General features: G+C 35.5%; 1 protein-coding gene across 2 annotated transcripts in view; it reads right to left on the bottom strand.

The window, feature by feature from the left end:
* The window catches only part of LOC133564381 (inactive dipeptidyl peptidase 10-like), a 326503-nt gene that overhangs the window by 96010 nt on the left and 211012 nt on the right, over positions 1 to 19481 (bottom strand). For both annotated transcript variants that reach the window (XM_061918637.1, XM_061918636.1), the window contains exons 4-5: positions 8747 to 8841; positions 2311 to 2385 (exon numbers count right to left, since the gene is read on the bottom strand). In XM_061918637.1, coding sequence (XP_061774621.1) covers positions 2311 to 2385; positions 8747 to 8841 — 170 coding nt within the window. The remainder of the gene's footprint in view (positions 1 to 2310; positions 2386 to 8746; positions 8842 to 19481) is intronic.

Here is a 19481-nt window from a genome sequence, read left to right as displayed (position 1 = left end):
CACAACAAACACAATATCATTAATTACAACGAAACCGCTTTCAGCTACAGCACGATTGCAAAAGCCATAATAAATACACACAACACAACACGATCATCTATAACATGCACAGAATTAAGCCACAAAAGATGCCAACACAAAAGAGATGAGGGGCATATATGCCTCTGCACACCTGGGACCAGCGCCCCAAGGCGGAGAACAGATACTGTATGACATCAACAAGGAGCTCACATCGACAGAACACTGAGTCGAGGAACTTTAATAAGTAGGTAAATCTACTGTAAAAATGTTGATCACTGTGCTTTTATTGCAATTTGCTTCAATGTTAAAAATGTGAGCAAAAAAGTTTTCTCTCGTTGATTCAATGTAAAGTGTTGATTGCACTTTACATGCTAGCAGGGTGTATAAAATAGCCAGGAAGTGTCATGGATGCAAATGATTCTGGGTATTTGTTGTGTTGCGTTTATGTTGTGTTACTGTGAGGATGGATGTTCTCCAGAAATGTGTTTGTCATTCTTGTTTGGTGTGGCTTCACAGCATGGCGCATATTACTAAGAGTGTTAAAATTGTTTATATCACAACAATTAGTGTACTCTGTGTCACCCAGTATGCCTTGCAGTCATGTGCTTGTGTCTGACAGACAACATGTTGCTTGACTGACAAGCATATCGTACCTGCTGTAGAAGGCAACAAAGCCAATTGCTACATAGCATGCCCTAATACTTATTAATAGGGTGACTACCAGCAGTAATTCTAGAGGATGTTTGCGTCTCCTAATGTCTTCTTCACTTTGTGACACGGTTCCTAAATGGCTCCTTGAATGGTAAGGGATACCGATCCGTGAACCGTGTATAACAAATATTTCCGAATGGTTCAACAACCACCCGCCCGGATCTAATTAAAATCTACTTTTTCGACATGTCACCCGCCCGACCCGCAGTTTATCCGCGGACTCCGCAGATGAGACCGCAAACCGCGCATCTCTAATATATATATATATATATATATATATATATATATATATATATATATATATATATATATATATATATATATATATATATATTATTGGACAGGTCTTTAGTGTACAAGTTTGCCATATTCCGGTTATTTCTTGTGGCCAATTATGTATAAATGAATTATAGATACAAGCAAGCACCCCTAATATAAATATATATATATATATATATATATATATATATATATATATATATCACAATACGGAGGTCCTGAGTTCGATCCTGCGCTCGTGTCTTCTGTGTGGAGTCTGCATGTTCTCCCCGTGACTGCGTGGGTTCCCTTCCTCTCACTTCCAGGTTGATTGGCAACACTAAATTGGCCCTAGTGTGTAAATGTTTCCAGGTTGATTGGCAACACTAAATTGGCCCTAGTGTGTAAATGTGAGTGTGAATGTTGTCTGTCTATCTGTGTTAACCCTGCGATCAGATGGCGACTTGTCCAGGGTGTAGCCCGCCTTCCGCCCGATTGTAGCTGTGCTTCAGTGCCCCCCGCAATCCCGAAGGGAATAAGTGGTAGGAAATGGATGGATGGATATATATATATATATATATATATATATATATATATATATATATATATATATATATATATATATATATATATGTGTATATATATATATATATATATATATATACAGTATATATATATATATATATATATATATATGTATATATATATATATATATATATATATATATATATACATATATATATATATATATACGTATGTATATATATGTACTGTATACATATGTACATATATACTGTACGTATAATATATATATATATATATATATGTACTGTATATATATGTATACATACATACATATATATATATATATATATAAATATATATATATATATATATATATATATATATACATATATATGAACAACACATTTAACTTACTTAGCACATGTATTGAACATCCTTTCAAATATGGCCTTCAAACCAAATATTGCTACTCTTAAGTCTTGCTCAACAATTAGATGGAATCTGTATTTAGTTTTTATTCTGCTGGCTGGAATATTTGTCTGTGTTTCTGTATATCTGTGTCCCTTTTTTACAATTCCATAGATGTTCTAAGTGTGTCATATAATTATTGTAGGACAGAATTACACATTTTGCTTGACCTTGAAATTATATTGTTCTTAAGCTGAAAAACATCTGCCAAATTGGTTTGAATTGTCAGTGTAACCACTCACAAAATATGCAAAATACATAAAAAATATCCATGTGAGATGCCCAATACTGTTACAGAGAATCAATCATAATGATCAAATTCTTACCTGTTTGACATCATAAGCAAAGAGCACATACTTCAGGTCAGGGGACACAGAGTATTTGGCCATGTTGAAATTCACCTACAAAACGGAGAATACAATGTCAGATACCTTAAATTACAGTATTCAATATATACATATTAAACTCACACTAATATGGATATATACAGTGCATCCAAAAAGTATTACCAGTGCTTTACTTTTTCCACAATTTATTATGCTACGGTCTTATTCAAAATTTTATAAATTCATATTTGTCCTCAAAATTATACAAAAGTATCCCATAATGACAATCTGAATTAGTTTTCTTTTAATGTTCGCAAATGTATTAAAAATAAAAATAAAATAAAAAAATGGTAGCAATTACAACTTCAAATATATTTTTAATACGAGTTGAGTCGAGTTCAGTTGACTTTGAGTTTATTTTGAACATGCAAGCATACAACATGACACATCACAATTTCCAGTTTGTCTTTTCAACATGTTCGAAAAGGAGTAGGAAGAAGCAGATCTTATTTAATCCTACCCCTTTTCTTTTACATAACAGTTGCTAAAACTTTTGTTCACTTCCTGTTCTCAATGTATGCACAATATACTCCATAAGTAATCACAATACAAATAAATAAATAAATAATTGGTGAAGTAAGTTTTATTCCATACGATGAGACAAGTAAGATTATTTTGAGAATGAATGGGTGAATAAAATCAGAATGTTTATCATGGTTCTTATTTTTTGTACTTGATAAACACTTTAAGTTTGAAGAGTTTCTTGAAGTGGATGATATTAGTACATTGTTTGATTGCTTTGCTTAATCCATTCCATACTGATACACTGAAGGTCTTAAGTGTTGTACGTGCGTACAAATGTTTTAAATTACATTTTTCTCTAATATTATATTTCTCCTCTTTTATTGAGAAGAATTGTTATATGTTCTTGGGAAGCAGGTTATAGTTTGCTTTGTGTATAATTTTAGCTGTTTGCAATTCCACTATGTCATGGAATTTCAGTATATTTGATTCAATAAATAAAGGGTTTGTATGTTCTCTATATCCAACATTATGTATTATTCTAACTGACCTTTTCTTGTAACACTGTTAGTAAATGAAGTGTACTTTTGTAATTATTTCCCCATATTTCTACACAGTAACTCAGATATGGTAACACTAGTGAGCAGTAGAGAATATAAAGGGATTTTTGGTCTAGAACATATTTTGCTTTATTCATTATTGACGTGTTTCTTGCTACTTTATGTTGTATATTTTTTACATGAGATCTCCAGTTCAATTTATCATCAATCATTATACCTAGAAATTTGGTTTCATTTACTTTTTTAATTTATATTCCGTCTATTTGTATTTGTGTTTGACTTTCTCTTCTACTGTTACCAAATAGCATTATTTTAGTTTTACTGAGATTCAATGATCTGTTTTCGTCAAACCATTTTTTTAATTTGTTTATTTATTCTGTTATCATTTGTATTATCTTCTGTGTGTTCTCTCCTGAACAAAACACTGTTGTATCATCCGCAAATAATACTAACTTTAAATCTCGTGTAACTTTACAAATGTCATTTATATAGAGATTGAATAATTTAGGTCCTAGTATTGATCCCTGAGGTACACCACATGATATAGTTAGCGTTGTAGAAGTGTGTTCGCCTAGCTTCACGTATTGTTTCCTGTTCGTTAGATAACTTCTTATCCAGTTTAAGACTAACCCTCTGATGCCATATCGTTCTAGCTTTTTGATTAAAATATTGTGATTAATTGTGTCAAATGCTTTAGTTAGATCCATAAACCCTGCTGCCGCACATGTTTTACTATCTATTGCATTGGTATTTTCTTCTGTAATTTCAATTAAAACTATTGAAGTTGAAACATTAGCTCTGTATCCATATTGGTTCTCTTCGAGTATTCTATTTTTATTTATGAAACTCTCTAATCTGTTATTGAACAGTTTTTCAATGATTTTAGAAAATTGTGGAAGTAAAGAAACAGGTCTATAATTTGTAAATAGATGTTTATCGCCAGTCTTGTAAATTGGTGCAACTTTAGCTATTTTCATTTTGTTTGGAAATGTACCTGTTTGAAATGATAGGTTACTAATATTAATGGTCCTGAGATCTCATCAATAAACATTTTTATCGTTTCCATATCAATTCCGTTACAATCAGTTGAAGTCTTTGATTTACATTTTTTCACGATTTTAACTATTTCTTCCTGTGTCACATTACTGAGGAACATGGAGTTGGGATTTCGCTCTATTGTATCATTATAGTCCTCAATTGAAACTGGGTCTGGAATCCTTTCTTCCAATTTACAAAGTAGTTATTAAAGCTTTCAACTACTTCCTTTATGTTGTCATTATGTTTATTTCTGTCTAAGGAGTATTGGGGGTATTCTTAGTGCCATTTTTAATAATGCTATTGAGAATGCCCCATGTATGCCACAAGCTTGGCTTACCTTATCTTTGGGCAGTTTAAAAATGTATGTATTCCATTTTGGAATAAGGCTGTAACATAACAAAATGTGGAAAAAGTAAACTGCCGTGAATACTTTTCAAATGCACTCTACATAGGCCTAGGAAATAAATCGATTGTATCGATGAATTCAAGTTTTTTGTTGCAGACAATTTAAAAAGTAATACATCTGTGTTGTTCTCTTCTTACGCAGGCATATATTTTGCCCCCGAGAGCTTACATATCACTAGGGTTGTACCGATCCGATATTTGCCAAAAAATGTGTATCGGCAAGGCATGGGAAAATGCCGATCTAGATCCAGTTTTTTAAAAAATCCGGTCCGTGTTTTCCAACGCACCGATTTAAATAATACATTCCACTCTTCTGCTGCTCCCTGAACTCCGTTCCGCATTTTCCAGCACACCTTCAACACATCCACAGATCTTTGTTCTAACCGTTAAGACGATGTGAATTAAAAGTTACAGTAAAAATGTCAGATATGTGGGATTATTTTACCCTACAAAACGAAAAAGATGAAGAGGTGGAGTGCAAAACATGCCACAATAAAGTCAAGCGTGGTGGTAAAGTTGTAAGATATTTTAATGACTCTTGAGAGTGAGAGGCTTATTAGCACAGCCTCACTCATTGATGAACACAGGAGCAGGCTGACACCTGAGCATCTTGAAGTGCTAGTCTTTGTTAGAAAGAATCTCCCCATTATGCTCGGACTTCAATTGTTTGCCCCCCCTGACTGGGGCAAACAATTGTAAGGAGTGTGTAAATATATATATATATATATTTTTTTTTTAGTTTACACTTGTTCAAGAGCAAGTATTGATCCTGAGTTACAGACATTTTATCCCACTCAGGTTGTTTGTGTGTTTTGCTTTTTTTAAATAATGTTTACAGCATGATTTGCACTTTATACTGTTCACTTTTTCACTGTTTAATGGTGCCATTTCTGTTTGTCATTAATCATTTTTTCTATTTTCTATTTTATCCTTGAATACCAACCATTGTGTATTGTTCAAACTCACCTGATTCAGCTGGCTAGTTGTTATCAGGAGTACTAAAACCCTTTTCAACATGAATCTGACAACTAAGTAGGCTAAATAACTTTAAACTTTAATACATGCTCGGATAGGCCAGTATCGGTATCGCATCGGAAGTGCAAAAACAATATCGGTATCGGATCGGAAGTGCAAAAACTTGGATCGGGACATCCCTACATATCACACACATATTTGGGTTGTCACAACACCAATATTTGTGGTAAAGGTACAGGTACCAAAATGTATTTTGATACTTTTTGAAGATTTTTTATACTTTTAAAAAAATAGCGGACCACAAAACATTTCTCATTGGCTTCCTCTTAACAGAAAATCTTACAATACATTTAACATATGTTTCCTATTGCACTCAAAATCTATTTTATAAGATTAAATTTATAAAATATTATAATGCATTAAACACATCATGTTTTTCTTATTGCACTTGAAAACAATGTATAAGTGTATATATTTAAATGTATAGCCTGCCATAATCTAGGGTTGGGTTGGAATAGAATAAAAAGCTTTATTGACATTCTATTAAGTGTTTCATGATTTATCTTGGTCCACGCTTTAAGACAAACACAATTGTTAGTAAATACTTAAAACAATATACTATGGCTACAACTACACAAACATATATTTAGCAGGTAAAACACACTTTTTTAAAGATAAAACACAAATTGTAGGTATTTGTTACAAAATTCTGTCATTTCACTTGCATTAGTTAGCACTGTGTGGGCGGTTTTGACCACGCTATTACTGTAATTGGCAACAAGCCAACCAATCAGCTGTGTGCGCACCTACATATTTCCATGTGCACAGCAGGGGAGTTAGTTACCTACATTACCTGTTGCGCTTTAAACTCCTCATGCAGATCTGACTGCTTGTTATTTAAATATTTACCTAAGTTGGAAGCAAAGTTGGTAATAGTGTATTGCCACCCTTGCCGAGCCATTTTTAAAGCAGTGCTTGCAGCGCGGCGCTTGTGTGTTTAAAGTGTGACCATTATCGATAGTTTTTAAGCCTTAATACCTCTATATTGCATTTCATCCACCCTCCTCATTAATCAGTACTGTTGCCATTTTTTGCCATTCTTTCACTCCACGCTCTGTCTTCTTTATGCGTTCTACACACTCAACATCATGTGCCTGTATTTTTCAAAGGGTTTATATTACTATTTTTTATTAATTAGTCCCTCTGTACTTTATTGATACCGGTATACCATACAACCCTAACACACACACACAGCACAACATGACTAATGCTAACACAAGCGAGAGTGAAACATTTGTTCGATTCAAAAAAGATTTTTTTCCCGATTTAAAAGGATTCTCTATTCATTCAATACATAGGATTTCAGCAGGATCTACCCCAGTCTGCTGACATGCAAGCAGAGTAGTAAATTTTTGTAAAAAGATTTTATAATTGTAAAGGACAATGTTTTATCAACTGATTGCAATAATGTAAATTTGTTTTAACTATTAAATGAACCAAAAATATGACTTAATTTATCTTTGTGAAAATATTGGACACAGTGTGTTGTCAAGTTTATGAGATGCGATGCAAGTGTAAGCCACTGTGACACTATTGTTCTTTTTTTTTTTTTTTTTTATAAATGTCTAATGATAATGTCAATGTAATCACTGCTATGCTGAAATTATAACTAATAATGATACTGTTGTTGATAACATTCATTTTTGTTTCACTACTTTTGGTTTGTTCTGTGTCGTGTTTGTGTCTTCTCTCAATTGAGTGTTGCTGGGTCAGGTTTGGTTTTGGAATTGGATTGCATGGTTATGGTATTGCTGTGTATTGTTTTGTTGGATTGATAAAAAATAAAAATAGATAAATAAATAAATAAAATTAAAAAAAATAAAAATAAAATAAAAAAATTGATTTTTTAAAAATGACAATCGATTCTGAATCGCACAACATGAGAATCGTGATTCAAATTCGAATCGATTTTTTCCCACACCCCTAATATATGTATATATATATATATATATATATATATATATATATATATATATATATATATATGTACCGTATTTTTCGGACTATAAGTCGCAGTTTTTTTCAGTTTGGCCGGAGGTGCGACTCATACTCAGGAGCGACTTATGTGTGAAATTATTAACACATCAAAATATCAAATAATATTATTTAGCTCATTCACGTAAGAGACTAGACGTATAAGATTTCATCGGATTTAGCAATTAGGAGTGACAGATTGTTTGGTAAACGTATAGCATGTTCTATATGTTATAGGTATTTGAATGACTCTTATCATAATATGTTATGTTAACATACCAGGCACCTTCTCAGTTGGTTATGTATGCGTCATATAACGTACACTTATTACGCCTGTTGTTCACTATTCTTTATTTATTTTAAATTGCTTTTCAAATGTCTATTCTTGGTGTTGGGTTTTATCAAATAATTTTCCCCAAAAAATGCGACTTATACTCCAGTGCGAATTATATATGTTTTTTTTCCTTCTTTATTATGCATTTTCGGCAGGTGCGACTTATGCTCCGGAGCAACTTATACTCCGAAAATTCACTAAATATGCACATAAACCTAACCACATAAACCTAACATGAGGCTACTGGCTGAGGCTGCAGGTGAGGACATGGCTTACTGGCTGGTCTTCTTGTTGTTTGATATTCTTTCAATATGATGGTAGTGCGACATCATCATATTATTTGAAAAGAAATAAGCTAATAAAAAGACTAATCATATATTTAAAAGAGGTCATGTTATGATTTATTTGCTACTTGTAAAACATTTCCTTGTGGTCTACATAACATTTAATGATGGTTCTTTGGTCAAAATTGTGAATCTTCAAGCAGCGTTCTGAACATCTTTTTGAGATGCGCCGTTTTTACAACGCAGAAATAGTAATACAACACCCTGATCATTTGTCTACTTACAAATGTTGCGTTTGACAGGACAATCTCTGTTTCGTTAGTGAGGATGTTGAACTTGACAACATGACCATCGCTGTTTCTGTAAATAACTTCAGAATCTGTGAAGGAACAGAGAATAAAGAAACATCACACCAATGAAACAAAAATATTCCAATGCAAAGAAACACAAATGGGAACATTTCATAAACTGCACAAATGGTAAAAACAAATGTTCCCTGCAATTATCAAAGAGTGACATAAGATGACAAGCAGACCGTTTGGAGTTGTGCAGGGAATACATTTATGAGCCATACAGCACAAAGGAGAAGCTAAGCATTTCATCTTTAAAGTAATAAAGCAAGCTAAGTGTTGATGGAAAAACTAAGATGGAGAAAAACAGCTTTGTACTAAGATGGAAGTGACAAATCCGTAAAAAAAAATATGGGATCCCCAAAAAAAACTGTAATATCTTCAGGCTGCCACACAAATATGATAATACATGTTCGATGCGTCCTAAACCTAATCTAATTGCTAGCGGCTAATGTCCCTCCCCAGGCGGAGTCTCTAATCCTGGCCTCCATGGTGGCAAATAAACTGTGTTTCTTACACGTTTCAGTGCATAACTTGATTATGTATTTATTTATTTATTTAATATAAGAGAGGGACACATTTGTCCACCCAAGAAGTGCACAGTGGAGGAATATGTTGTTTTATTTTGAAAGTGCCACACAGCGTGACTTCCTCCTGACAGCTCTGACTGTGGCAATACGAGATGAAGCAGACGTTGGAAATGTCACCATGAATATTGCTTGTTCAAAACGTCTTGTCTTTAGTTTGTATTCATATTTGGAAATCATGTCTTCAGAGTTGTCATCCTAATTCTGTGATGGTCACTCAAGCATTTGTTGTCAGTGTTTCCGAATAACGACATAATTAGCTAGAATATGTTGTCATATTATTACAGGCAGCACAATACCCACACACCCCTTTACAACAGCAGCAGGACTTGCACTGTTTATAGCGGAGGGGCGTGTGGTCAGAGTGTGTCTTGACCAGTGTTTGGACTAACGTGTTTCTAACGCGTTACTGTAACGGCCTTATTTTCGGCGGTAACTAATAGTCTAAAGCGTTATTTTTTATATTCAGTAACTCAGTTACTGTTACTACATGATGCGTTACTGCCTTATTTTCCGTTATTTTTTATATAATATCGGCTAGAAACTGAGAAGAAATGAACATTTTAGTTAAATGTAAGTTGTGTCTTGGATCAAAGATCCTATCTATTCCCCAAAACAGCAATTCAAATCTGCTTAAAAAGCTACAAAAGCAACATGCTTCGACAAAGCTAGTAAAGAGAGACACTTCACCACCACCTAAGGATTGTAACAGACTGATAACCAGGACAACAATCATAGAGCCATTGCAGCGTATGTGCTAGAAGACATCCATCCATCCATCCATCCATTTTCTACCGCTTATTCCCTTTCGGGGTCGCGGGGGGCACTGGCGCCTATCTCAGCTACAATCGGGCGGAAGGCGGGGTACACCCTGGACAAGTCGCCACCTCATCGCAGGGCCAACACAGATAGACAGACAACATTCACACTCACATTCACACACTAGGGCCAATGTAGTGTTGCCAATCAACCTATCCCCAGGTGCATGTCTTTGGAAGTGGGAGGAAGCCGGAGTACCCGGAGGGAACCCACGCATTCACGGGGAGAACATGCAAACTCCACACAGAAAGATCCCGAGCCTGGATTTGAACCCAGGACTGCAGGACCGTCGTATTGTGAGGCAGACGCACTAACCCCTCTGCCACCGTGAAGCCCGGGCGTGCTGGAAGACATGCAGGCTATTTCTACAGTGGAGTCACCTGCTTTCAGGCAGCTAATTAGCATGATATCGGATCATATATCTGGATTTTCACATACCTGGACAGTGAGTACATAAACATGGAAAGCAAGCAAGAAGACACTCCAAACTCTGCCTCTGCTTATCATTAAGCACTGAAGGTACTCACACTCTGTCATTTATCTTATATACTGTTGCTCTTTCATTCTAGACTTTTAGAGTGTTTGATTATCGCATCACTCTAAATGTATGTACTATAAAGTTCACAAATAATGATGAGGGATCCTAGTGAGCCAGGCCAATCTTTCCTTTTCTCTAAACTAAAACTGGGGAAATGCGTAGTGTTCTGGGTTTCAGTACAGTGTTGATCTCCGAAAAACATGATTTTATTTCACAATTCCTTGAGAAAAAAAAACACCTGGTTAGGCGTGTGTATAGCACAGGAGTCGGGAACCTTTTTGGCTGAGAGAGCCAAGAAGTCAAATATTTTAAAATGCATTTACGTGAGAGCCATATAATATATTTTTAACACTGAACACGACTAAAAGCGTGTATTTTTAAGTAAGACTAACCTTTCTAGAATATAACAGGTCTCTTAATATTTGTAATAACATTGTTATTCTGAAGCTAACTGTGGAGGGGGCGTGACCTGCGGGCCTGCAGCAAAGCGGGGTGTGCCAGGACCGGCCTCGAAATCAGCGACAGGTGCCCAGAGGCCAACCTGGGCCTTGTTATCTAATCACCTGTCACTCTGTTATAAGCAGCAGCCAGGAGGAGAGACGGGGTTAGAGCTGGAGCCAGAGTGCGAGCGAGAACGAAAGAGAAAAATACAATTGCTAAAAAACAACTGAGAGACTTATTGAAAATAAAACAATATTGTAACCCTGAAACAGGCTCTCATGTCGGTGCTTGGTGGTCTGAAGAACCCCCAGGAGGGCAAGCCCCATACTAACCAATAATAAATAAATCACTTCTTACCATTAATGCAACTTCTTGAACATAAAAATGCATGAGAATGTTTTATATTTTGAACGTTATTTTTAACACTGTGATTACAAGTGGAATTCATTACTTATCGTGTTAAGTAATGTCAGCTAAGATTTATCTGAGAGCCAGATGCAGTCATCAGAAGAGCCACATCTGGCTCGCGAGACATAGGTTCCCTACCCGTGGTATAGCAGTATGTGTGCTGTATATAGTGACATGACATATAATCATGTCATGTGTGCCTTCCTTGGGTGAAGCCAGGTTTACAACTATGTTGTGACATGTTGTGACATGTTTTTATTATGTGGTTTGTTACTTATGTATGTTATGTTGCAGCTATTTAAAATTGTTCTGTCAATTTGTTCTGGCCCGAAATAAATTGGCCCTTTGAAACATATCTTTGTCTTTGTGTGTTGTATGAGGACCACATTGCTTAGCAGAATTCAGTGATGCAAATGCATGTCAAGTTGATCAACAGATTGTATTGTTTTCCAGTGCAATAACAATACTGAAATCAAGGCTAAAAGGGCATTAATGGGACCCCTAAAAAAAAAAAAAGGAACTAAATAGTTACTTTTCACATTAACGCATTACTTTTAGGTGTAAGTAACTGAGTTAGTAACAGAGTTACTTTTGAAATAAAGTAACTAGTAACTGTAACTAGTTACTGGTTTTCAGTAATTAACCCAACACTGGTCATGACAAAAAAACAAACAAAAACAAACTAATAATCCATCCATTTTTTACCGCTTGGCCTTTCTGGGGTTGCGGGGGGTGCCAGAGCATATCTTTGCTGCATTTGGGTGGAAGGTGGGATTCACCCTGGACAAGTCGCCATCTCATCACAGGACCAACACAGATAGACAGACAACATTCACACTCACATTTACACACTAGGGTCAATCGTGTGGTGCCAATCAACCTATCCCCAGGTGCATGTCTTTGGAGGTGGGAGGAAGCCGGAGTACTCGGAGGGAACCCACGTAATCATGGGGAGAACATGCAAACTCCACACAGAAGGATCCCGATCCCAAGATTGAACCCAGGACCTTTGTATTGTGAGGCACACACACTAACCCCTGTCCACCGTGCTGCCCTAAAACTAATAATTAAACCATGAAATAAATATTAAAATGTGTCGGTTATACAGTTTTATAAATGTATATGTCGGAAGAAAACAATTGTTTTTTTTAAATCACAACATTTGCGCACAAACCTAGCATAAGGCTTCTAGGTATTGTGCCACTTTTTTTTTTTATTGTTTTTGTTTGGATGGTTGAGTAGGATTTGTTTGTATTTGTTTATTTGACGGACAATGTTAGACTTAGACTTCCTTTTATTTTCATTCAAATTTTAACTTTACAGTAATGATAAGAATTACATTTCATTGTATTAGCTTGTTTGTAGTGCAGGATAAAAGAACAATAAGGTGCAGATATAAATAAATAGATTACTGTACAGATAAATATATTGCACTTTTGCAAATGCATACACTTTTATGGATGTATGTTAAATTGTCTTTATGTTCCAGCGAGTTAATCCATTTTGGAGGGGAATTGAGGGGATTATTATGATGCCTTCAAGAGTCTGGTAGCCTGAGGGAAGAAGCTGTTACAGAATCTGGAGGTTCTGCTACTGAGGCTGCGGAACCTCTTTCTAGAGTCCAGCAGTGAAAACAGTCCTTGGTAGGGGTGGGAGGAGTCTCTACAGATTTTCTGAGCCTTGGTCAGGCAGCGTCTTTTTGCGATTTCCTCTGTGCAGTTACATTAAAAATATGGCTGCACCAGATTTAGCACCATACTAATTTCTATCTGTAGCTATTTTATGGCACACTTAGCTGAGATAGGCGCCAGCGCCCTCCGCGACCCCGAAAGGTAATAAGCGGTAGAAAATGGATGGATTAACATCCACAATCCAAGTGACACATGATCAAAATACATAAAAAAATGTAATTACATAATGAAAAGCAATTTTAAATACAAGTGCATTACATAGAGAAAGTGTGAGTTACAAATCAGTGAGTATTTTAGCAGCATCATTTAAAGTACCGTATTTCCTTGAATTGCCGCATGGCATACCGTATGCGCCTGCCTTGAATTACTGCTGGGTCAAACTCACTTCCCAAAATAATTAGCGCATGCTTAGTATTACCGCCTGGTCAAACTCGTGACACTTCCCCTGTCATCATTTTCAAAATGGAGGAGGCTGATTTCAATACCGGTAATTTGAAATCGCATAAAGGGAAGAAGATTAAGAGCTATTCAGTAGGATTTAAGGTCCAAGCTTACATCACACTCAGATTTTTACTGCATACCTTTGGTAAGTGCTGGAGTGAGAGGAGGTTTTAAAATAATTAGCACATGCTTAGTTTTACCGCATGCCTTTGGTAAGCGCAGGAGTGAGAAGAGGTTTTAAATTAATTAGCCCCCTGGCGGCAATTCAAGGAAATACAGTATATAAAGTGCAACATTTTTTATCAAAATCCTCATAACACAGCATACAGTGCATTAACCATCAGAAGGTACCCACAACTTGGGTATCATCCGATAGCTATATACCCCATTGGTTATGCATACGTAAACAAAATGGTGCTGGTACACGATTAGGATGAAGGCGGGGCTTACATAGTCAGCATGTCACAATGTCGCCAATGTTTGCAGAGACATTTTTACACCATAGCTTTCTAGTTTGCACATTGTAGAATCTACAGCTTGTTTAATAGTTTCAAGGTAAGTGTGATGTCACTATTTTTGAGAATCTAAGTATAGACAAGAGAAAGGCTTTAGTGCATTGCGTCTTGTAGTACTCTGACTCGCCACAATGTGAAAATTGGGGTGTTCGTGAATTACCAGGCGCATGTTGTTACCATGTTTGGTCTGTTTTTTGTTCTTGTAGTCAAATGCAAGAATGCTGCTTTGATGATGAAAGAATGATTGAATGAATGTATGTATGAATGAATGAATGTGGCTACCAATATGGACAATTATATATGCAAGATCGAATGTTTTTAATACTTTTACTTTAATACTATTTAGCAGCATTATATTAGATATTTTGTGCAATAATAATGGTAGAAAGATTATACATTGAGTAATAAGGCAAGGTGGAGAGATTGACAGAGCTCTGGTGGTTGTAAATTAATGAAATATATACTATTTTTCAAACATAAATAGTTGTATTTTAATATGCTGGACTAGAATACCCTACAAGTAGTCTGCACATCATACACTATGTTGAAATGATACTCCGTATTCGACTTAAAAGGGAACTGCACTAGTTTTGGAAATTTGCCTATCGTTCACAATAGTTATGGAAGACATGACGACTGATGGATTAAAAAAAAAAGCATTTTAACTTCTAAATAAAAGTCCGTTTACAGTGGAGCCAATGGAAGCTCCTCTACTTCACCCATAAAATCCAATAAATAACCATTCACAAACCGCCAACAACAGTCCCTTTACATTTTGTGATTTGAATATTAACCAAGTATTAGTGATATTGTTATTATAAGCGCTAAGGCAGACAAACTATTTATAGCGGTGCCGTGATCACCACCGTGTGTCCCTATGTTTATATCATCAAGTGGTCTGCTGCTCCCTTGCTCCCTGTAAGTTTATCGTAGATCATAAATCATGCATTTCACCTGGACAGAAGAAGTCTGAGTAGGTATTCCGACAAGTTGGTATACTTTGACAACCTTTTAGGACCCTTAATTGGTGAGGACGACACAAAAAGACGCTTAGTCCCCCCACCGCTTTTCTTCGTGAGGATTATAAGTCTTTCTTCACCTAAGTGGGAATATATGAACATCCTAGCAGTCAACATCCTAATGAAAGCAGACCTTGCACAGTAAGTAATTTTTTATCATGTTTGTTGGCTCTCATAAAGTCAGCAGTGAGTTATAATCAGTGATGAAGGAAAAACAAATGCTGTTATAGTTTTTTTAAATTAATGCATAATCAAAATAAGTAAATATGAAATGTTATAAATATGCCTTTACATATATACTTACATCATATGTATGATAATATTTTTCTATGGGCTTTATAGGTGAAATTGTGCGGCTCTCATAGGCTCGATTGTCAGCAAACTTTTGATCACATTCATTTAATATTACAAGTGCAAAAGAAATTATAATAACATCCATCGTCATGTCTCTCAAAATAATTGTGAAAGATGGGCAAAATTTGCCAAAAAGTGCATTTCTCCTTTAAAAAAAAAGTCCTTGTTCACACTGCAGGTCAGTTACGAATTGTTTGCCCATATATTGATTCATTGATTGATTGTAACTTTTATTAGTAGATTGCACAGTTCAGTACATATTCCGTACAATTGACCACTAATGGTAACACCCGAATAAGTTCTTCAACTTGTTTAAGTCGGGGTCCACGTTAATCAATTCATGATGACAACCTATATACATTTTTTTATGTCAGTGTAAAAAGTGTAATTCTCAATTTTTCATATCCGACCCAGGCCTCTTCCGTATGTGGAAATATATCTGATATGTAATCTTATTCATCCGACCAGAACGTCATTAAAAAGCGATAAGCATCATAATTTAAGGCCAAAATAGACGATGGGAGAATAAATAGTTGACAACGGCGCAGAAAGATGGTGAAAATAATATGTTTTAGGAACTCATGTGAAAGTTTCACCACTCCTGTTTCCGACTGCTCGCAAACGGACATGCTCTTCAAGCAGACATTAAAGCAAATAATCCTGTAAAACTGGGAGGCCCAAAATACTTGTCCTCTTTCTTCTTAATCTTCTGCACGCAATAATATATCAAATCTAGTCGGACCCCCCAAGCTAAACTCACTCCTACGCCCCTGCCAAAACTATGACATTTCGGTAAAATTGTGGTGACTGAGTAGCCAGCTAATGTTTTTATATATTATTGATACTTTTACAGTGTATTACTATAAATGGAAAAATGGTACCACTGTTATTTTTATAGTAAAATTCTGGCAACCTGAGCTGCTAGTTTTTTTTTACCTGTAAATCTACGGTTATTGTTTTTACAGTGCTGAGTCCTATTGGAGGAAAAGTACCACGGATAAACTAAATGTATGTTTCTCTCCGAAACTTTGTAAATCAAAATACTAATGAATTGATACACATTTAATTTCCCCGCGGATCAAATCAATGAATAAAGGTCTTCTATTCACTCAGTGGCCTAGTGGTTAGAGTGTCCGCCCTGAGATCGGTAGGTTGTGAGTTCAAACCCCGGCCGAGTCATACCAAAGACTATAAATAAAATGGGACCCATCGCCTCCCTGCTTGGCACTCAGCACCAAGGGTTGAAATTAGGGGTTAAATCACCATAAATGATTCCCGGGCGCGGCACCGCTGCTGCCCACTGCTCCCCTCACTTCCCAGGGGGTGACCAAGGGGATGGGTCAAATGCAGAGGACAAATTTCACCGCACCTAGTGTGTGTGTGACAATTATCGGTACTTGAAGTTAACTTAATCAACTTGACACATTAGAAGGCACAGTATTTGCATACAAGCCTGCTGTTGGAAAAAGTTAGGCTGGTGGTTGGCAAAGAAATTAACATTCTGTAGAGGTAAAAGGAATGTGTTGGTGATCTTTAAAACATTAGCATTCGTCTCTGCGCTGATCTTACTTGTCTTCTTCAATAATAGAACGGCAGGACCTGAAAAAGAACAAGCTAAGACACTGATGTATAAGTAATGCCTCATGTCTGAAACCCAATGAATCATTAAACACTGTCTTTTTTCTATCAGTGCAACCAATTGGACTTTAGATTTGCAATACTTAAATAGTAAGTCGTAGCACTAATAGCTAAATATTAAGTTTTAGTAATAATTAAAGAGTCAATTGTCTGAGTAGTAGACATAGTAAATAGTATGGGTTAGTAATTGTTAAATTGTAGGTTGTAGTAATGGTACTAGTAATTAAATAGTAAGTCACAGTAATAGTAGTAAAGGTTAAATAGTAAGTTGTAGTAAAAGTTAAATAATAAGTCGCAGTAATAGCAGGAGTCATAGTGCTACTGCTGCAGCTTTCGTGTTTGTTGGAAAACTTGGTTGTGAGAGAAGAACAATTATAATTGCTAATAAAATGGTATCGATAAGCAGTTATCTACGCTAGTGCGGGGTCAGAGCAAAAAGACACACCTGCTGCAGCTTTCCAAGTACTGTTGTTTAAAAGCACAATAACTGCAGCAGGAAGACGCCAGATTGTGCCTCTTCCTCGTAAACCACACTTCTCATTACCATGTCAACAACTGTGAGCTTTCTCTCTTGTTCTCAAACTGATTTACTTTCTTGTTCTATTGTTTGGTATTTTGTGTACCTATTTCTAATAATAATAATGATGGATTGGATTTACATAGCACCTTCCAAAACACCCAAAGCACATTACAGCAAAAGCCATTATTAACTCAACTCACAGTCACACACGAGTGTTTGTAAGAAACATCTGTAGCCAGAACTGTCTATTAAAGACTGAAAATTTGTACAAATAGCCTTGCTTTAATGGAACTGAATGTTGAGCACTGCCATAATAATAATAATAAAAATGGATTAGAATTATTTTGCGCTTTTCTATTATTAAACACTCAAAGCGCTCACAGAGAAGTGGGAACCTATCATTCATTCACACCTGGTGGTGGTAAGCTACATCTGTAGCCACAGCTACCCTGGGGTAGACTGACGGAAGCGTGGCTGCCAGTTTTGCGACTACCACCTATCATTCATTCATCATTCATTCACCAGTGTGAGCGGCACCGGGGGCAAGGGTGAAGTGTCCTGCCCAAGGACACAACGGCAGCGATTTGAATGTCAATAGGCGGGGAGCGAACCTGCAACCCTCAGGTTTCTGGCACGGCCACTCTACCCACTGCGTCAGGGGTCACCGACGCTGCCCGCGGGCACCAGGTCGCCCGTAAGGACCAGATGAGTAGCCCGTTGGCCTGTTCTAAAAATAGCTCAAATAGCAGCACTTACCAGTGAGATGCCTCTATTTTTTAAATTCTATTTATTTGCTAGCAAGCTGGTCTCGCTTTGCTTGACATTTTTAATTCTAAGAGAGACAAAACTCAAATAGGATTTGAAAATCCAAGAAAATATTTTAAAGACTTGGTCTTCACTTGTTTAAATACATTCATTTATTTTTTTACTTTGCTTCTTATAACTTTCAGAAAGACAATTTTAGAGAAAAAAATATAACCTTAAAAATTATTTTAGGATTTTTAAAGATATATACCTTTTTACCTTTTAAATTCCCTCCTCTCCTTTCCTGAAAATTTTAATAAATGTTCAAGTATTTTTTTTATTTATTGTACAGAATAATAAATGCATTTTAATTCTTCATTTTAGCTTCTGTTTTTTTGACAAAGAATATTTGTGAAATATTTCTTCAAACTCATTATGATTAAAATTCTAAAAAAATTATTTTGGCAAATCTAGAAAATCTGTAGAATCAAATTTAAATCTTATTTCAAAGTATTTTGAATTTATTTTAAAATTTTTGTTCTGGAAAATCTAGAAGAAATAATGATTTGTCTTTGTTAGAAATATAACTTGGTCCAATTTGTTATATATTCTAACAAAGTGCAGATTGGATTTTAACCTATTTAAAACATGTCATCAAATTTTTAAAATTAATTTAATCAGGAAAAATTAATAATGATGTTCCATATTCCAGATTCAAATGAGCTAGTTTTTCTCTTCATTTTTTTCAGCTAATTTTGAATTTTAAAGAGTCGAAATTGAAGATAAACTATGTTTCAAAATTGAATTTTCATTTTTTCCGTCTTTTCTCCTCTTTTAAACCGTTCAATTAAGTGTTTTTTTCATCATTTATTCTATACACAAAACCTTCCATAAAAGGAAAAAAAATATACGGCGGAATGACAGACAGAAATATGCATCTTTTATATATATAGA

Source organism: Nerophis ophidion, linkage group LG13 (assembly GCF_033978795.1).
Source record: "Nerophis ophidion isolate RoL-2023_Sa linkage group LG13, RoL_Noph_v1.0, whole genome shotgun sequence".
Taxonomy (NCBI): Eukaryota; Metazoa; Chordata; class Actinopteri; order Syngnathiformes; family Syngnathidae; genus Nerophis; species Nerophis ophidion.
This window is presented reverse-complemented; position numbering and strand designations above follow the sequence as displayed.